The sequence below is a fragment of the Eurosta solidaginis genome, chromosome 1 (assembly GCF_040869045.1).
Source record: "Eurosta solidaginis isolate ZX-2024a chromosome 1, ASM4086904v1, whole genome shotgun sequence".
NCBI lineage: Eukaryota > Metazoa > Arthropoda > Insecta > Diptera > Tephritidae > Eurosta > Eurosta solidaginis.
Window position 1 is genome coordinate 321,447,659 of NC_090319.1, and position 18,769 is coordinate 321,466,427.

The 18,769-nt window shown below is 38.5% G+C and overlaps 1 protein-coding gene across 7 annotated transcripts in view; it reads right to left on the reverse strand.

Annotated features, from left to right (window-relative positions):
• The window catches only part of tau (microtubule-associated protein tau), a 144,165-nt gene that overhangs the window by 41,756 nt on the left and 83,640 nt on the right, over positions 1 to 18,769 (reverse strand). For all 7 annotated transcript variants that reach the window (XR_010949016.1, XM_067761795.1, XM_067761797.1 and 4 more), the window contains exons 3-4: positions 12,842 to 12,885; positions 1,415 to 1,601 (exon numbers count right to left, since the gene is read on the reverse strand). Coding sequence is in view for 6 of the 7 variants with exons in the window: in XM_067761795.1 (XP_067617896.1) it covers positions 1,415 to 1,601; positions 12,842 to 12,885 (231 nt within the window). In the remaining variant the exon portion in view is untranslated. The remainder of the gene's footprint in view (positions 1 to 1,414; positions 1,602 to 12,841; positions 12,886 to 18,769) is intronic.

Sequence of the window (18,769 nt, forward strand, 5' to 3'; positions counted from 1 at the left end):
AGGTGGCGCATGGATCGAAATATTTCAAAAAATCGTATTTGTGGTCCGATTTTTTTCATATTTGGAACACATAATACATGCATGAATAGAAAACGGCCTGTGAAAAAATCGCCGCTAGATGGCGCAAGGATCCAGATATTCAAAAAAATCGTATTTGTGGTCTGATTTGATCCATATTTGGAACACATAATACATACGTTAATAGAAAGCGACCTATGATGTCCGATTCGGCTCATATTTGAAACAAATATTACATACAGTCCGGTAGAAGTGACATCAAAATATTTTGGAGTTGGAGGACGGACAAGCATACGTGGCGCAGAGTCGAGCAAAGTCTTTGGAAGGATTATGTATTGAGGACTTAGATTGTAACAAATTGTCTGGAAAGAGTCCGTGTAATAATGAATCACTAAATGAACTAAATAGAATGAGAAATAATAGGGAATTAAATAAAGACTAAAAACTTGAAAATGAAATAATTAAAAAAAATTTTTAAGTTGAACGGTTTTATTGAAAGCAAAACTTACATGAAGTAATAATATATTAAAAGATAGAAAATAATTAGGTAGGTCTTAGGTACTAATCATCACACTCCTGAACAATCTAGGGCGTTGATCGGACAATTAAATAAAATCGTTGGGCGCGTGAAATTTCTAAAAATGTGAGGCGTAGCATAACTTGATTAAGATTCAGTTGGTCTTATATATGACTATCAATAGAAATTTGACGCGTCCAACGTTTTTTTTTTAATTATCTGATCAACGCCCTAGATTGATGAGGAGTGTGATGATTAGTACCTAGGACCTACCTAATTATTTTTTAGCATTTAGTATTATTATAATTCATGTAAGTATTGTTTTCAATAAAACCGTTTAACTAAAATTTTTTTTATTCAGTAAATTGCACGCTGCTTTTTCAGCATTTGATGACGTCATTGAGTTTTCCGCATTGTTCACATGAAGCTGCTTAGATGAAATTGGCTCTTGTAAAAATTTTGTTTGTTAGTTTTTGGTCAAACCAAAATAAGGAAAGCGGGATAACATCCGAAGAGATTTTAGGCAGAGCTTCTCTTCCAATTTGCGTCGTGCTCCTTTCTAATTTTTCCCACAAATGGGCGGGACGGTAGGTACTTGTTTTATGCCGACTCCGAACGGCATCTGTCTGCAAGGCAGATGAGTTTTCACTGAGAAGCTTTTTCTTTTTTGGCAGAAATAAACTCGGAGCGCTTGCCAAACACTGCCAAGGGGCGACCCTGCTTAAAAAAAATATCTTGTAATTGAAAAAATTTTTTTCTAAAATTTTGATGTTGCTTTGCCCGGCGCGTGAACCCAGGTGGAGCACGCTACCATAACACCACGGCGGCCGAACTGAACTATACCATCTCAATATTATATATTGACCTAAATCATCTTACCTTTCTTTACAGGCTCCGGTTCTGGAGTCTTCAATAGCAAACGATTTCGTGATGTGGAACGTGATTTGGATGACTTATTTGATGGTGTAGCGCTTGGTGGGCGAGAAGCGCCTGTCTTGTCCCCCTTTGAAGTTGTGGATGTTGGTGTCTTAGCTGGTGAGCTTGGTGATCCGGGTCCGTTGCGCTCCTTAAAATAAAAAATGATAAATTATTGTGCTATGTATGTATCTTAGATAGAAATATGTCAGCTCAGTTAGAGTGCATTTATTACAATTGAGTATTTCGAGTCAGCCGAAATCACAAAATTCAAATTTTCACGCATTTTTCTGCTTCTTTATATGAATTAATTTATTAAAATATTAGTTATTCGCTGGATTTGCAATAAATTTATGCAACTTGTTTTCTGTATTACACCGCTTTTCTACACTTCGTCATTTCGACTAATTTGAGCTTTATGACTAAAAAGGACGAATGTGATTTTGCTGGAATTCTTGTACATTGTTTTATCGATTCCACATAGAGTAAAGTTGTACCAGTTTTTTATTTTATTTTTTATTTTTAGTATAAAAAGACAGTTGTTGTATTAAAAACGAAATACACTTCAATAAAAAAACAGTAAAACAAAAAGCAATAACTACAACCAGCAACAATTCAAGTGAGATATGCGAAAAACATAAATATTCTTCACATACCCCTGCCCCGTCAAGCAAATTTGTGCTCGCGCATTGTGGGCTTCCAAACTGACGAAAGAAACATTTAGTAGTACTTGTCTGATATTTGCAGTCTACAGCTCGTTTAGGCTAATTCTTTTCATTTCATTTTCATCGATAAACATTTGTTCCAAATTATCCTTCGGAAAGTTTTTTACTTGGTTTCGGTGATTACTTTTGTTTTTTTTTATTGAAGTTTATTATTATTTTTGCTTTTCTCATTTTGTTGCGCTGCGTCCGGATATATATTTTTGACGCTTTATGTGCAAGGTGGCGAAAAAAGTAAAGGATATATTAAAAATATATTTATTTTACCACGATATCTTTTTTACCACTGTACCAGCATTTTTTTATTATAATTTCCTTCTCGTTCCAGTAGAGGTTTGGCTCAATGCGAACTATGAAATAAATTTTTTGAACTTATGGTGGCCTCCGGCCGATTCTGGAAAGAAGTATTGGAAAAACTTCGTTCAGGCCGGACCATACATATATATTGGGATCCCGGTCATAAAGAGATAGAAGGTAGCGAAAAGGCCGATGAGTTGGCAAAGTAGGGTGCAACACTCGCTGAAACGAAAATAGACATCCCAATCCGTTTGGAAGAAATTCAAAGAAGACAGGAGCTGCATATGATCCATCAAGCAGGAAAGGTGTGAACAAAAGCGAGGGGCTGCAAAATTTCTATGATCATGTGTAAAGCCTACGATATTAGACTCACAAAGTGGCTCATATCTCTAAAGAGAGAAGACTTTAGGCTCACGATGGGCATACTAACTGAACACTACCTTCTGCGAGCTGCAGGAGGAAACGGCTGAGCACGTTCGGCGTTCGTGTCCTGCGTGCGTCAGGTCAATGCTCCAGTTATAAGGTGCGGCAGAGTTGCTAGACTCGAGGCAGCAATTCAACTATGTCCTATAATACGTCCAGTATTTGCCAAGAGGACGTAGTTATTCTGTAACCCAAGTCCTGGTACCTGATTGGGGCTCTTCCATTTTGGTTGTCAAACAAATTCTAGTAACACTATGAACACATTCAGTCTATGTGAGGTCTTTCTTGACCGGCCAGTTCAACCCAACCTATGACGGCCTACTTTTTCATGCGACTGTTTCATAAACAGTATTCTATAAAAGCGTGCAATTACTGGCATATGCTGATGACATTGATATCATCGGCCTAAACACCTGCACCGTTAGTTCTGCTTACTCCAAACTGAAAAAAGAAGCGGTAGAGATGGGTTTGATGATGAATGAGGACAAAACGAAGTACTTGCTGTCATTATGCAAAGAGTCAGCGCATATGCTTCGTTTATTGGGAACCAGCATTAACACTAACAACAACTTCAGCTCGGAAATCCAGGGAAGAATCACTATTGCCAATAAATGCTAATTTGGACTAGGTAGGAAATTGAAAAGTAAAGTCCTGTCTAGACAAACGAAAATCATGCTCTACGAGTCACTTATCGTACCCGTCCTACTATATGGTGCAGAAGCATGGACTATGACAACATCAGATGAAACGGCTCTGGGAGTGTTCGAGAGAAAAGATCTACCGAAGACGATTTAAGGATGAGATGTACGAGCTATACGCAGACATCAACATAGTCCAGCGAATTAAAACGCAGCGGCTGCGCTGGCTAGGCCATGTTATGCGAATGAAAGATGACGCTCCGGCCAAGTGTTTCTATCGGAACCCGCCTATGGAAGCAGAGGTAGAGGGCGGCCCCCACTTCGTTGGAAAGACCAGGTGGAAAACGATTTAAACTCCCTTGGTGTGACTAATTGGCGCCGGTTGGCAGAGAGAAGGATGGACTGGCGCGCCTTGTTGGATGACCATAACCGTTTAAACGGTTAAGCGCCAATTAAGTAAGTAAGTTAGTTTCACAAACTTAATTACTCCAATATGTTTAAATTTCAACTCGAGTACTTTACTACCCGGTTAGAAACTTTGGCCTAAAATTTTAAGCCATTCATCGGCTTAAGCAATTTTCCAAATTTTACTAGGCTTTAATTTTTAGCTTGAACAATACGTCTAAAATCTTAAAATTATTTTAAAACCAAACCTAAAAAAATTTAAAAAATCTTAAAATAGAACATGATACAAATATTGGGAGGAAGTTCTACTTCCTAAGGCTTTGCTGGTTACAGCTACACTTCAAACGAATTCTCCTTAAGGGCTAAGAGAAGTTCTCTATGGCATGTGTTTTACTGTGTTGAAGTTTTGTTGGAATAATCCGCAACATTATTGAGCTCTTTTCCCTTGTTACGGCTACGTCCATATCTTACCTCCTTGTTTAATTCTTCTCTCGGGAAAAGCGGGAGTCTCAGCACTACATCCCTTTGGTTTCTTCGAGAAATTCGCAGTCTTAATGTGAATTTCTTTGGTTTTTCACTCAAATGAACATCCATGCTCTCTGTTGTGCACATAATGCCCCATTTTCAACATTTCCCGACTTGCGGAGCTCTTGCTTTCCATTTAGTTTGGTTCCTTTGTCTTCCAATTTTAAGCATTCATGTCTTGTCGATACGGCAAGCCAGCCTAACCGCTCTAGTACATTGTCACTCCTATTTAAAAATAGGCCGATCAATAACTATCTTCGACCTGTTCCTGCTCTCTCGCGGGATCTTTTATAATCCAGAAATGTCAAAATCCCGACAACCCGTAATCCCGACAAGTCAAAATTTGAAGACGAGATCCCGACTGAATAAAAAAAAGAATGCTTTAATTTTTACCCTTCGAAATATGTTCTATTAATTGGGATTATGATTTGAGCATTATCGAGATTTGTTTGTGTACAGATTGTATCGTGTCAGAGTCACGCTTTTCTTCGTACACGTCCAGCGATCCTTCTGGTTTCTTTTCATTTGGCTAACCACTTGTTGTGATATCATCTTAACTGACTTGCGACCCTATTGATCCTCTCTTCCCCTCTTCGATTTTTTGTTGGTAGTTGTTTGAACTCTTAAAATATTTAAAAAAATATAGTTTGATGGATAATGTCGAGTAACCACATTTTGCTGCACCGTGAAGTTGTACGTAAGTATGTTTTTTTACACAATTCAGCTCAGTCTATCTTTTTTGCGTAGAAAATCTTTTTCGTAAGTTTTGCATACGCTTTTTCATGGCAAAGGAAAGTTTCTTGACTGAATATACTTGCACGTATCCTTTCCGTGTTAGTGACAAGGTAAAAAGGTTTCGAGCTTCCTACCCTTAGTAACTTGGGTTTTTTTGAATAAATATATATGTACATCCATACGTACATTATGGGGCATTCCATGTCAACTCAATCTTTCAATAGATTTTGCTTCGCTAAAATTTAGTGATATTTTTTTCCTCTGTGCGTAAAGTTTCAGTAGCAGAGCATAAGTATGGCTCTTTGATTCCTAAGACGTTAGATAGTCGTTTTTTTATGTGTACTTTAATTTTAAGTATAACACTACAATTTAAAGAGCTAAAACACATATCAAAAGCGGGCCAACTTCTGACTTCAAATGCGATTATACGAAGTGTGAATATCCCAAATTGATTTAGTTATTGTTTTATATTTGGACTGTTTACTCCGATTTTAAAACAATAGTTCGAAAAATCCTATTTCCATAAAAACAAACAGGCCCTTTCTACCCCCTGTTGGTTAGGGGACTTAGAATATACCCACGGCAGGTATGCCTGTCGTAAAAGCGATTAAAATACCCAATTGATTTGAGGGTATGCCCGCGCAATTTATAGCTTCTCCAACCCAATTTTCAACCTCACCTGGCCGTGGCGAATACAGTTTCTATAGCAGCTGCGGCTCTGGCGACCCCAATTTCCTCATGGAATTAGGGGGTGGGGCGTGATGCCCTAGAAGGTCCAATATGGTCATATGAAATTGTTCCAAATATGATCGGGCTTGTACTTTAATTAATTGCGCCTGTTACCGGAACGTACCGGATCTAAATCCGACAAAGAACCATTAACGTCGATAACACTCTCCAAAACCTTCGGGGAATATTTTTGTCGCTACGATAACAACAAGAATAAGAGAAAAGGACACACATTTTTTTAAATAAATTAAATATTTTTTCGTACTTCTCCTTTTTTATATCTTGTTGAAAAGCATAAGCAATCATTAACCCATTATAATACTAGGACTTGAATCGATTATACCGTTAGAAATACATATGAATGACTGAAACTAAGAAATATATCGATGGGTGAGCGCACAATTGTAATTAATAAGTGACAAATTTCAAGGTTTTAAGGAGAGCATATTTTGTCTTTTAGAGACGATTGCCTGTAAATGTACATTTTTTTTGGGATATTATGATTCCCAATGATGAATTCAATCATTCTAAACCTAAATATGCTAAAAAAATATTGATGGCTTTGGCTAGGGTATTACTACACTCATGTTAATAAATTGCTTTTTGGTTCGTCAGGAACTTTTAAATTTTTTAACTATGTTTCCGTTGAGCTAGGGACGTGGAACTTGGGGTATAATACGGAACCAGTGGACCCTACCGTGCAAATAAAAAAACCAAATTGCTTTTGCAGCGCAGCGGTCAAGATATTGGAAAAACTCCTAGTTAGGAACCGATCATATTCATGTATAACCTTTACCGGAAGAATAAAAATATCAAACCAAATTGCGCTCTTAGGTATTGCTAGGATCGAGATATTGGGAAACTCGATTCTGAAAAAGGGTCGACAAGAAAAGGTTACTGCTAGATGATGTTGTAGTACCTGATTCGCCGATTGTTTATCTTTTTTGGTACGGCTGTGTTATACATTACACAGCCACACAAACCAAAATAAGGCGGATCTTACCTATCGGATCACGGTTTTCCAAAAAATAAAATCACCCGTGCTTATTTTCTATTTTTTTTGGGTTAGAGCCGAAACTAGACTCGATAGGTCAACTCTAATAGCAGATTCGAAATCAGCGCGCCAAAATATATGCGAAGGCATGTATCGCATTGCCAGATCCGCAAATTAAATTTATTTTCAATGTGAAATATAAACTTGTTAGATCACTTAACACATTTGTCGCACTGAGTATAAAGTTTTAGGCACTTAACAGATATTTCCACTGGCTTCTGATCCGTAACTCGCTTACAAAAAATGTACACTAGGTAGGCATGATGCTGAAATTTCAGAAAGTGCAGTTAACTCAGTTTTGGTCAAATAGGCACTTAGCACAAGTGTGTACTCACCCATCGATATTATGTGTGAAAACTCATCAAAACAGCCGACTATAAAAACTTAGGAGTGGAAAATTTTTCACCAAAAAAATTTCAATACTATCAAAAAATCATATTCTTTGATTAGATAGACACATTTTTTTTAAATCATGGTAGAAACCTTTTTCGAAAGGTACAAATTATTTTTGAAATTTCAGGAAAATCGGTGAAGCAAAATCCTTCAGTATGAGTTGGCATGGAAGTCCCCATATATAAATATTTCATATTCATACACTTTTTGATATCACACCGAGCAGCTGTTGGAAATCACACACCTGTTCAAATGCTCGCTAAATATATCAATTTATATTGATAAGACTTTCGATATACAAACACAGTAAACAAAAATTGTTTTACAATAATTTTTAAAAGTAATTTACTGTACAGCAGCTATGAATTATGTCAATATAGAACTTTAGTTCTTTCGCTGAGATTGCTTGTTTAGCACTGAACTGCAGAAATTGACTTCGCTGAAAATTTGTGGCCATTGTAGCTCATCAGTTCATCAATTCTATAGCTCTATCTATAAAAAAAGGCAGGTCATCAATATACCACTGTCTTTGCCTTACTACACTACTAAACATATTCTAATCCCAGCACGCAAAACAACTAGTCGTGAACTACTAAACAACAAGTACGTGTTTCTAGCTCAACTACTTTGTCAACTGCTCTTTCACGAAACAAAACTGGTTCAAGAATAGGATGCTTGCGAAGTAATTGCACTACTTTAGCTTTATTCGGCCACACTATAAGGCCTGCAATAGGAATTTAGTCTGGCAAATTTCACTCCAGATTTTATGCTCACGCTAAACATATTTTTTCCCCATATGCAGCTAGTTGTTGTTGTTGTTGTTGTAGCGATAAGGACACTCCCCGAAGGCCTTGGGGAGTGTTAGCGATGTTAATGGTCCTTCGCCGAATGCAGATTCGGTACTAAGTCCGACCATCTCGGGAACGATTTGCTATGACCACATGCGACCTTCTAGGCCAGACCGCCCTCCCACCCCCCAGATCCATGAAGAGTTTGGGGTCACCAGAGCCTCGGCTGTTAATAAAAACAGGATTCGCCACGGATAGGGGAGGTTGACAATTGGGTTTGAGAAGCTATATATTGCGCTGGCGACCCCTTGAAAGGGTTGCGCTACACAACCTCTTGAATCTATTTAGTATTTGAGTCGTCTCTTACAACAGACACACCTACCACGGGTATATTCTAACCCCTTAACCCGCTGGGATGCAGCTAGTCTTCACCAACGGTTTGATTTGTAATTAGTTCAAGACTAGTCTTTCCCGGCTTAGTAAGCTTTGTTACTAGTTTGATGTTGTACTGCCGCATGCAGTCAAGCCTTTTTGGGTATGTGTCGAATGTGGGCGTGTTCGTTATTGAAGCGTGGCGCTATAATAATTTTGGTTAAACATCTTTCAAAAATCATTCGTGCTCATCATAACTATGGATATGGCTATGAGCATTGTACTCTAAGTTCGCTTGCAAGAACTTAAGTTTAGGTCATTTCGATAGCATTTACTTTTTATTTCCCCTTTTTCATTCCATTGTCTTTAGTTTTCATATATACATCGCTATTTTGCTTTCCATTTATGGTCTGATTTAATAAGGCAAAGTAATTAATTGAAGATCGTTAACATTTCCTGAAGATAATTACCCAATTAACGTTTGTATTTTTTATTGTGAATGCAGTATGTGCTTTTGTTTTTTGATACTGAAAGTTACAAAATATTTTGACGAGCTAAGTGATATTTGTCTTTGCGCGAGTCCCAATGTTTAGGTGGTGCGCTAAGCTTGACATCTGGTTGTTATTTTTTTGTTAGCGATGTTTATCATCCTCCGGTACCGTACGCTAATTAGACCATTAAGGTACCAGCCCGACCATCTCGGAAGGACTTTGAAATGACCACGTTGGACATTCTAGGTTATCCCCCCACCTCCCAGCTCCGTGAAGAACTTGGTGTCGCCATTGGCACGTCTGCTAAATATGTGTATTATACTTTCATATTTGTAACAGGATTCGACTCGAGTAAGTGAGGTTGGCAGTTGGGTTGGAGAAGCTTTGTACTGCATTTAACGACTCCTTGAGTACCGGTACGTGAATAACGCTTCCAAAGAACTCAAACAAGATAAGGCCTCGGGTAAAATACCAGCTCTTAATAGGGAAGGTGCCATTCGTAAGCTGGCATATACAATCTTAAAGGCAATAATTGGCATCGTGGTAGGAAAGGTGTGGCACCGCCAAGTACTATCCACTCCTGCCACCAAATGTTTTTTGTACCAGTGCGAGTTGCTTTAGTGCCTACAACAGAAAAGTATATTTCTCAATCACTACGTGCTGTTGTAAATATTTAACGCTTCCAGACATGATGGGCGCCGTAAATCACCGATTACAAATATAGGGCTACCGAGAGCAAAAGTATTGTGCTTAGTAGCAAAATTAAATTTTTAGCCCTGATCTATGCATCTTCAGCCACAATGAAACTTTCAATCCAGAAATGTCCAATGATACATTCTAAGTCGGGTATGCAGACCACATTGCTACATTACATCGCGAATTATAGAAGAACCTCAATTTCACAAAAGAATGGCTAGACTCGAGCGGACGCCAGATGACAGCAGAAAAAATATTTAAATGAATAATCCTAACACATACCGCTTGGAACCTTGTCTGGAAAAATTATCTCATAAAAGAATTCGCTGATTGACATAACTATGTCCGCGCTAATGTACTGCTCCGGCAATCAGCTCAGTGAGTGGTTGTTGCTTATCGCACCGTGCAAAAACAAAAGCAGACGGATGAGAAGCGGATAAATTGTTTTTATTAATAGGCCTGGAAGCACTGCGACCTTTGTGTAGATCTATTGTGCATGACCTTTCCGCCTAATTTTGTATGTGGAGGATTTCAATGTATCTAAGTATCTCTTCAGACTTTTTACTCCATATCAAATGGGGACTAAGGGTCACACCACCTAGATGGGAGAGTCTCTGCCTTGCCAGAGCGACGCAATCGCAGAAACGACAATTTTGAGTATCTGATAGACTTAACTTACTTAGGTGATATCGCAGACCACAGTATCCCGTATAACACCCAGTGAGAGTTCGTGGACCATAGAATGCTGCTTTATGACCCTGATTGGCTAGGTAATCTGCATGTTCATTACCATAATGTCCCTGATGTCCGGGACGCATCCTAACAACGTTATATTATAATAGATAACTAGGTCAGCTGCATACCCTTGTGTGTCAAATCCCTTGATTTTCAGTAACTGAAGGAGGATGAAAGTCGTTATTTAAAAAAGCGAGAAGGGAACGTACAGCTTTTTGAAAAATTGCTTGGCAAATGAACAACTATTAAGCGGCCGCGGTGGTGTGGTGGTAGCGTGCTCCACCTATCACACCGATGATCCTTGGTTTTAGCCTGAGAGCAGAACAACATCAAAAATTTAGAAACAAGTGTTTTCAATTAGAAACAAGTTTTTCTAAGCGGGGTCGACTAGCGACAAGTATTTAACAAACAGTTCATGTGTATTTTATCATGAAAAGCTTCTCATTGAAAACTCAGCTGCCTTGTACATGCCTTTCGGAGTCGGCGTAAAACATGAAGGCCACGTCCAGCCAATTTGTAAAATCTTTATCGCGCCTTGTATTTTTTAAAATGAAAACCTAAGCGCAGGGAAAGCTAAACTAATCACAATATTACGACATAAAGGATCAGATACTTGTGCGAGGTAAGCTACTACGCTACCCAATTGTTTTCTGAAAACGGTGGATAATTGAAAGTGTGGCAATGAAGGCATAAACACACATTCTTCAAATGCTCGAGATGGAGCCAGAACAGAAGCAATGCCAAAGCAGACCCGAAGTGGGTGACGGTTCCAAAAGGGGAATGTTACTCCGACGGCAGCAATTGCGCCGAATTTAATTTCCCATCGTTCTTACATTGGAGTACAAACTTTAAGTAAATTTCAAAACCCTTTATGTGTCATTCTTTCCCAGTTGTCTAAGTCTCTATCTCCCTCTTGAGCTGCCTCTCGCACGTGCTCTTCTACAAACACTGATCTATTTCTCCCTCTTCGCTCCCACTCCTTCTATCGCCTGCCTTTTACTCTATCTTTCTTTGTCTCTCCCAAGTCAAAGATCGGCCTAGGTATCTAATTTTAAGCAAGTTAACCCATAAATACGATTAGTTTTAACAGATTCGCTGCATGGACAATATTTTTACAGGAGCACCCTTTGGGCTTATATGAGACTGTGTCGAACGTTTGAACTATATCGATTGACTAAACTCACAATGCTTAGGAGGCGAGGCATACGCAGAGAAAAAAAGTGGAATATTTTAGTCCCAACAGATTACCTCTAAAACATGGGGTGCCTTTTTAAAAAAATACGTCAAATGTGTTACATTAAGTTGAAGAAGAGAAAAGGTTAGGTAAGATTTCCCTGGCCGGCAATAAAGACCTCATATAGACTGAATGTGTCAATAGCGTTACCAGAATTTGTTTGGAAACCAAAAGAAAAACCTGGATTGGGCACCAAGATTTGTGTTATAGAATAACTCTGTCCTTTTAGCAAATTCTATAAGCTTTCTAGGACCTACCTTAATTGCTGCCTCGAGATATGGCAACTCCGCCGCCCCTAGCAGCTAGAACCTTGATTTCGCGGGCGCAGGACGTGAACACAGAACGTACTCAACCGTTTCTTCCTGCAGCTCGCACTTCTTACATCAGCCTTTTATGATGAGGGCTAACTTTTAAGCATGTGACGACAGAAGGCAGTTTCCAGTTATGAGCAACTTTATGAGTCTATCGTCGTAAGATTTGCTCATGATATTAGAAATTTTACAGCCCCAAGCTTTTGGCTACACCTTTCCTGCTTGATTGATCATATGCAAGTCCCCTATCCTTTTGATTCCTCCCAAATGGACTGGAACGTCTACCGTCGATTCATCGAAGAAGAGAGATACAAAATATAGAAAACACGAAACAAACACTTGCCAAAACGAACAAGAAGAGAACACTAACGTGATTCGCTCACGTGTTCGTCAGTGAAGCTCAATCTGAATTTATAAATAGGGTAACTATCGGCCAGATGTTCATGATACGCAAATCCTAGAAAAGGCACTCCTATGTTAAGAAAATGGGCAGGTATATAATGCGATTCCCAAGAATATTTTCAAACTGCTACGATTATCCATAGCAAGCCTTTCGAAACCATACGAGGTTTCGATACAATGACTAATTAGAAGATTTTCCTATCGTCACCCGAGTTCGACGGCAATGAATCGGACATCTAAAAGACAAGCATTTTGGCGAGCGGATCTAAGTAAACCGTGAAAACGCTTATGGGGTTATCGTCAATCTAATGGCATTATAATTAATAATAGGATTTTGCTCTTAATTACTGTAAACGTATTTGGTAATTTCAACTGACTCTGACTTACATTTTTGTGTAATGTTGGATCCATATGGATGGTTTTTTTTTAAATGAAACTCACCTTCTCCTGAGTAGATTCATCAACGCCACTGTCATTGTCACCTTCTGTAAAGAAACAAAAACATTATTGATAATCGATTTCAAAAAGAGAGAACAAATAAATTGGCTTCAATACTTGCAAATACAAATTACGAGAGTGAGTAAATACATCTAAGAGTGCATATTGTTGGCTGAGCAGAAGATCAACCTACCTTGGCTGATGGCTAGGAAACAATCTGAACTGTTTGCATAAAAAGGGAGTATTTGAACTGATTTGATTTTGAAAAAAAGCTGGCTTGTTTGTTTTTGCTACACAAACAAAAACCCACTCAGAAAATGTAGTCTGAGAAATAGTTCGCTTCATATGTATGAGGCCCTGTATTTTAGAATTTGTAAGAATGGTTTATATAGGTTTAACAAAAACGGGAGATGTCAGCAGAAAGGCGTTTTTCCATGAAAATTCTGGGAATAGGCGCTTCTGAAGCGGTACACTTTTCAGATGCAATTCTCGAGTAGACATTCGCAATAGAGTGAACTTCCCCTCAGTCAATTTGTAAGTATACAATTTTTTAATATGACTAGTCATAGGATCAGCGTGCCGTGAATATTTTCTTATAATCTTACTTTGAACATTTTTCCTCTTGCTCATTTTTTCGTCCTCTCCGTTGTTGTTGGCCAAAGCTTCGCGTATGCTCGCCAATGCTTTAATGCTATTGGCATTCGAATCGGCTAAACGGGTCGGTGCCAGTTTTTCACCCATACCATGTGAATCTTTAAGTGAATCCATTTTATCAGTCTCCGTCAGCGCAGGACCCATTGGATCTTCACGCGAGTTTAATGTTTTGCGTGGAGTTATCGCTTGGCCTACAACCACATCATCATCATCATCATTATAATTTGAACCGGCAGATGGAGGTCGTAATGGTAGTTGTTGATATTGTGCAGGTGGTTGTTGTTGTTGATATTGCTGCTGTTGATATAATTGCTGCTGTTGTGGGGGTTGTTGTAGTCGCTGTTGTTGTTGCTGCTGCTGCTGTTGTTGCTGTAGCGACAGCTGTTGCTGCTGAAAAGGTGGACGTTGTGGAGGCTGTTGTGAACCAGTTGGTGGGCGCGTAAATGGCGGTCGTGTGGGCGGATTACCCGCCGCATACGGGTTTTGTGGACGATTCGCTGGCATTTGTTGACCAGGTGGCGGTCCTGACCATGGATAAGTTCCAGGAGGGCGTTGCGCTGTGGGACTCATTGGACCACCATTGCCGCTTGTAGGGCGTATTTGTTGTACGTTTTGTAATGCTAACGGTGGAGGGCGCTGTCCTCCACTAGGCGGACCACCGCCAGGATTCATAAACAAATTTCCTCTGCTGTCTGTTGTGCGCAAAGGTGGTGGCATTTGTCGTGGTGGAGGACCACCCGGTGCAACGCTCATGTTCATGGGGCCACGTGGAGGTCCTGACATAGGCCGTGGTGGCATGCCAGCGTTTGGAAATTGAGGGCGCTGTACGTTGGTGGGTGGTGGTCGTATCTGCACATTTATGTTTTTGTGTGATTTTTTTTATTGTTGTTTTGATTTAAGAGATATATAATAAATTATTAGAATATGCCATGCAAATGTCAAAATATGCTAAGAGCTTACAAACTCCCAACCAACCACAACTAAATTTGTATGAAGCATGAAATTGAGTTAAAGAGTTCGAGTTACCGTTATCATGCATATTATAATAAATTAGACATAAACTCGTATTATAATTTTTTTTTTTTACAGTAAGAAGTTAGCACAATAAACATACAGCAGCTGGCAGGAAAATACCAGTGGAAACTTTTTTCAGATATTGTCATTTAAATTCTTCCCTTTTTTTCCATATTTTAAGGAAAAAATTATATGAATTGTGTACCTGAAATTATGCAAACCAATCTCAAAAACCATTTTCGAAATAATTTGAAAATTGGAGTATGCATTCTTGTAGCCCAATAAATTTCACGAGCTATAGGTCTCTCAAAATTCGAATTAATTTTTAATTTTCCCTGAAGAGTGCTTCAGAAGCAAATCTACATAAAATATCCTTCGTAAACAATTTGTTCAAAAACCAATGTGAACTTTGAGAGTCTTTTAACTAGTATGTTGTTAGACTAAAGTTCAGAGCCCTCTAAATAAAAAATTCGAAAGTTTCGTACAATTATTTTCGAGTTTTCTATTTTTTTCGAAAAAGTATTTGAAATCGGTTTGCATGGTTTTAGGTGCAAAATTTATAGAGGTTTTATCTTAAACTAAAAGAAAAATTATATCTAACTGACGAAATTAGTTAAAAAATTGTCACTGCTATTTTTTTGCTCGCTGCTGTGTATGTTCATTGCTATTTAATATGCATTTACATAGGGACAATAGTGGCAAAATAATAGATCCACAGTCAAATTACCAGTATAAAATATTAATAACTACATTTTTTTGTAACATTCACGCCCGAGTGGAATATGTATATCGGCTGCCAGCTCGAATATATCCTCTCTCAGAATGGAAGAGTACCTCTGATACTGTCTTGCTGGTTAAGTTAAATCAACTTGAGAAGGCGTGCACATAAATCTCCCACACATACACTCGGAGATCCGAGTGAAGTTACGTCCATCCGGCCAGATACTTTCTAATTAATCCTGAACCTCTTGCCTTCCCTTATGATTCCAAGCAGGAGAAAAAAACCACCATCCCTCCCTCCCAAATTATCGGAAAACCATATACCCATGTTGTTTGCAGTCCGTGGACTCAGCAGAGCAAGTGATGATTATATCCCTCTTCGTCCTCCTCTGACAGCTTTTACATAGGAAGCTTGTTGAGGGCAGTGACCGCACTACTGATTTGCTTAGTTTTAAGGATGAAGCTGGTTCGCTTCGTATACAAATATGGTCAGAAGGAACTTGTGATCTCACAATCATTCCAGTTAGTCCACAGCAAATAAACTTATACGCCTCCTTTGTATCCATTTCGAAACCTTTCCTGAGCACCTTATCAGCAAACCCTTTATCTTTAATATTGCTATATGCAGGGACCTAGCGTACGGACAAATTGAGTTTTTTGGATACGAGCGAGGCTCAACACCTCCGTACCATATCGGAATTTTTGAAGTTTGATTATAATAGCTTTAAGGTCAACAAAGATCGTTCCTTTGGTGTGTGAGAATCTACTGTTTTGAGTGTCCTCTTTCTATATGCAATAAGTTTCTGCCTGGAAGAAACTGAAAAGCTGTGATGTCGGTAAGACTGACTAACCTGCAGAGGTTTCGAGTGGAGCCCAGACCCAGTTCCCTTTCTATATTCTTGAGCCTTATGTTGAGCCTTATGTTTCAATGTCCCTGTCATTTTTAGGCCCTCCTCACATTCCTTATTCTATGGCTACTCAAGAGTTGACTTAATTTAGTCAGTGTCTGACGTTAAATCAATTGGGACACCATTTAATCATACCCCTGCCATGTCAATTTGAGATCAAACCCTGTATTCCCGCGGTTGACATATTGCCACATTTTGAATTCTTTCAATCTTAGAGACCCGTTTAGGAAGAAACCCTGCACGAACACATGCAGAGGCACTAAGTGAAAGACAACACTTAACCCTCTGCGAATTGCACATCGCAGGACGATCGCATCAAGAGACGGTAGTATTTCTAATTCTGTCCTCTCGCAGTATTTCCAACTGAACCTTTTAACATTGTGTTGCCCTACGGAACATGAAATAGTAGCAACTTTCGATAATTGAAATTAAATAAACACAAGTAAGGAAGGCTAAGTTCGGGTGTAACCGAACATTACATACTCAGCTGAGAGCTATGGAGACAAAATAAGGGAAATCCACCATGTAGAAAAATGAACTTAGGGTAACCCTGGAATGTGTTTGTATTACATGTGTATCAAATGGAAGGTCATTTTCTTGTACTTAATATGGTAGGTGTCACACCTATTTTGCAAAGTTTTTTTTTAAGTTATATTTTGCGTCAATAAACCAATCCAATTACCATTTTCATCCCCTTCTTCGTATTTGGCATAGAATTATGGCATTTTTTTTTTTCATTTTTCGTAACTTTCGATATCGATAAAGTGGGCGTGGTCACAGTCGGATTTCCCATTTTTTACACCAATACAAAGTGAGTTCAGATAAGTATGTGAGCTGAGTTTAGTAAAGATATATCGATTTTTGCTCCAGTTATAATGTTAACGGCCGAGCGGAAGGACAGACGGTCGACTGTGTATAAAAACTGCTCACAGAGTATATTAATTTTGATTGGATAACGGTTGGTTGTACAGGTATAAAGGAATCGAGTTAGATATAGACTTCCATATATCAAAATCATCAGAATCGAAAACAAATTTGATTGAGCCATGTCCGTCCGTCCGTCCGTCCGTTAACACGATAACTTGAGCAAATTTTGAGGTATCTTGATGAAATTTGGTACGTAGGTTCCTGAGCACTCATCTCAGATCGCTATTTAAAATGAACGATATCGGACTATAACCACGCCCACTTTTTCGATATCGAAAATTTCGAAAAACCGAAAAAGTGCAATAATTCATTACCAAAGACAGATAAAGCGATGAAATTTGGTAGATGAGTTGAACTTATGACGCAGAATAGAAAATTAGTAAAATTTTGGACAATGGGCGTGGCACCGCGCACTTTTAAAAGAAGGTAATTTAAAAGTTTTGCAAGCTGTAATTTGGCAGTCGTTAAAGATATCATGATGAAATTTGGCAGGAACGTTACTCCTGTTACTATATGTACGCTTAACAAAAATTAGTAAAATCGAAGAAGGACCACGCCCACTTAAAAAAAAAATGTTTAAGTAAAATTTTAACAAAAAATTTAATATCTTTACAGTATATAAGTAAATTATGTCAACATTCAACTCCAGTAATGATATGGTGCAACAAAATACAAAAATAAAAGAAAATTTCCAAATGGGCGTGGCTCCGCCATTTTTCGTTAAATTTGTCTAGGATAATTTTAATGCCACAAGTCGAACAAAAATTTACCAATCCTTTTGAAATTAGGTAGGAGCATAGATTTTATGACGTTAACTGTTTTCTGTGAAAATGAGCGAAATCGGTTGAAGCCACGCCCAGTTTTTATACACAGTCGTCCGTTTGTCCTTCCGCATGGCCGTTAACACGATAACTTGAGCAAACATCGATATATCTTTACTAAACTCAGTTCACATACTTACCTGAACTCACTTTGTATTGGTATAAAAAATGGCCGAAATCGGACTATGACCATCCCACTTTTTTGATATCGAAAATTACGAAAAACGAAAAAGATGCCATAATTCTATACCAAATACGAAAAAAGGGATGAAACATGGTAATTGGATTGGTTTATTGACGCGAAATATAACTTTAGAAAAAACTTTGTAAAATGGTTGTGACACCTACCATATTAAGTAGAAGAAAATGAAAAAGTTCTGCAGGACGAAATAAAAAACCCTTGAAATCTTGGCAGTTATTACATATATAAATAAATTAGCGGTATCCAGCAGATGATGTTCTGGGTCACCCTGGTCCACATTTTGGTCGATATCTGGAAAACGGCTTCACATATACAACTACCACCACTCCCTTTTAAAACTCTCATTAATACCTTTAATTTGATACCCATATCGTACAAAAAAATTCTAGGGTCACTCCTGGTCCACCTTTATGGCGATATTTCGAAACGGCGTCCACCTATAGAACTAAGGCCCGCTTCCTTTTAAAATACTCATTAACACCTTTCGTTTGATACCCATATCGTACAAACAAATTCTAGAGTCACTCCTGGTCCACCTTTATGGCGATATCTCGAAACGGCGTCCACCTATGGAACTAAGGATCACTCCCTTTTAAAATACTCATTAGCACCTTTTTTTTTGATACCCATATTGTACAAACAAATTCTAGGGTCAGCCCTGGTCCACTTTTATGGAGTTATCTCG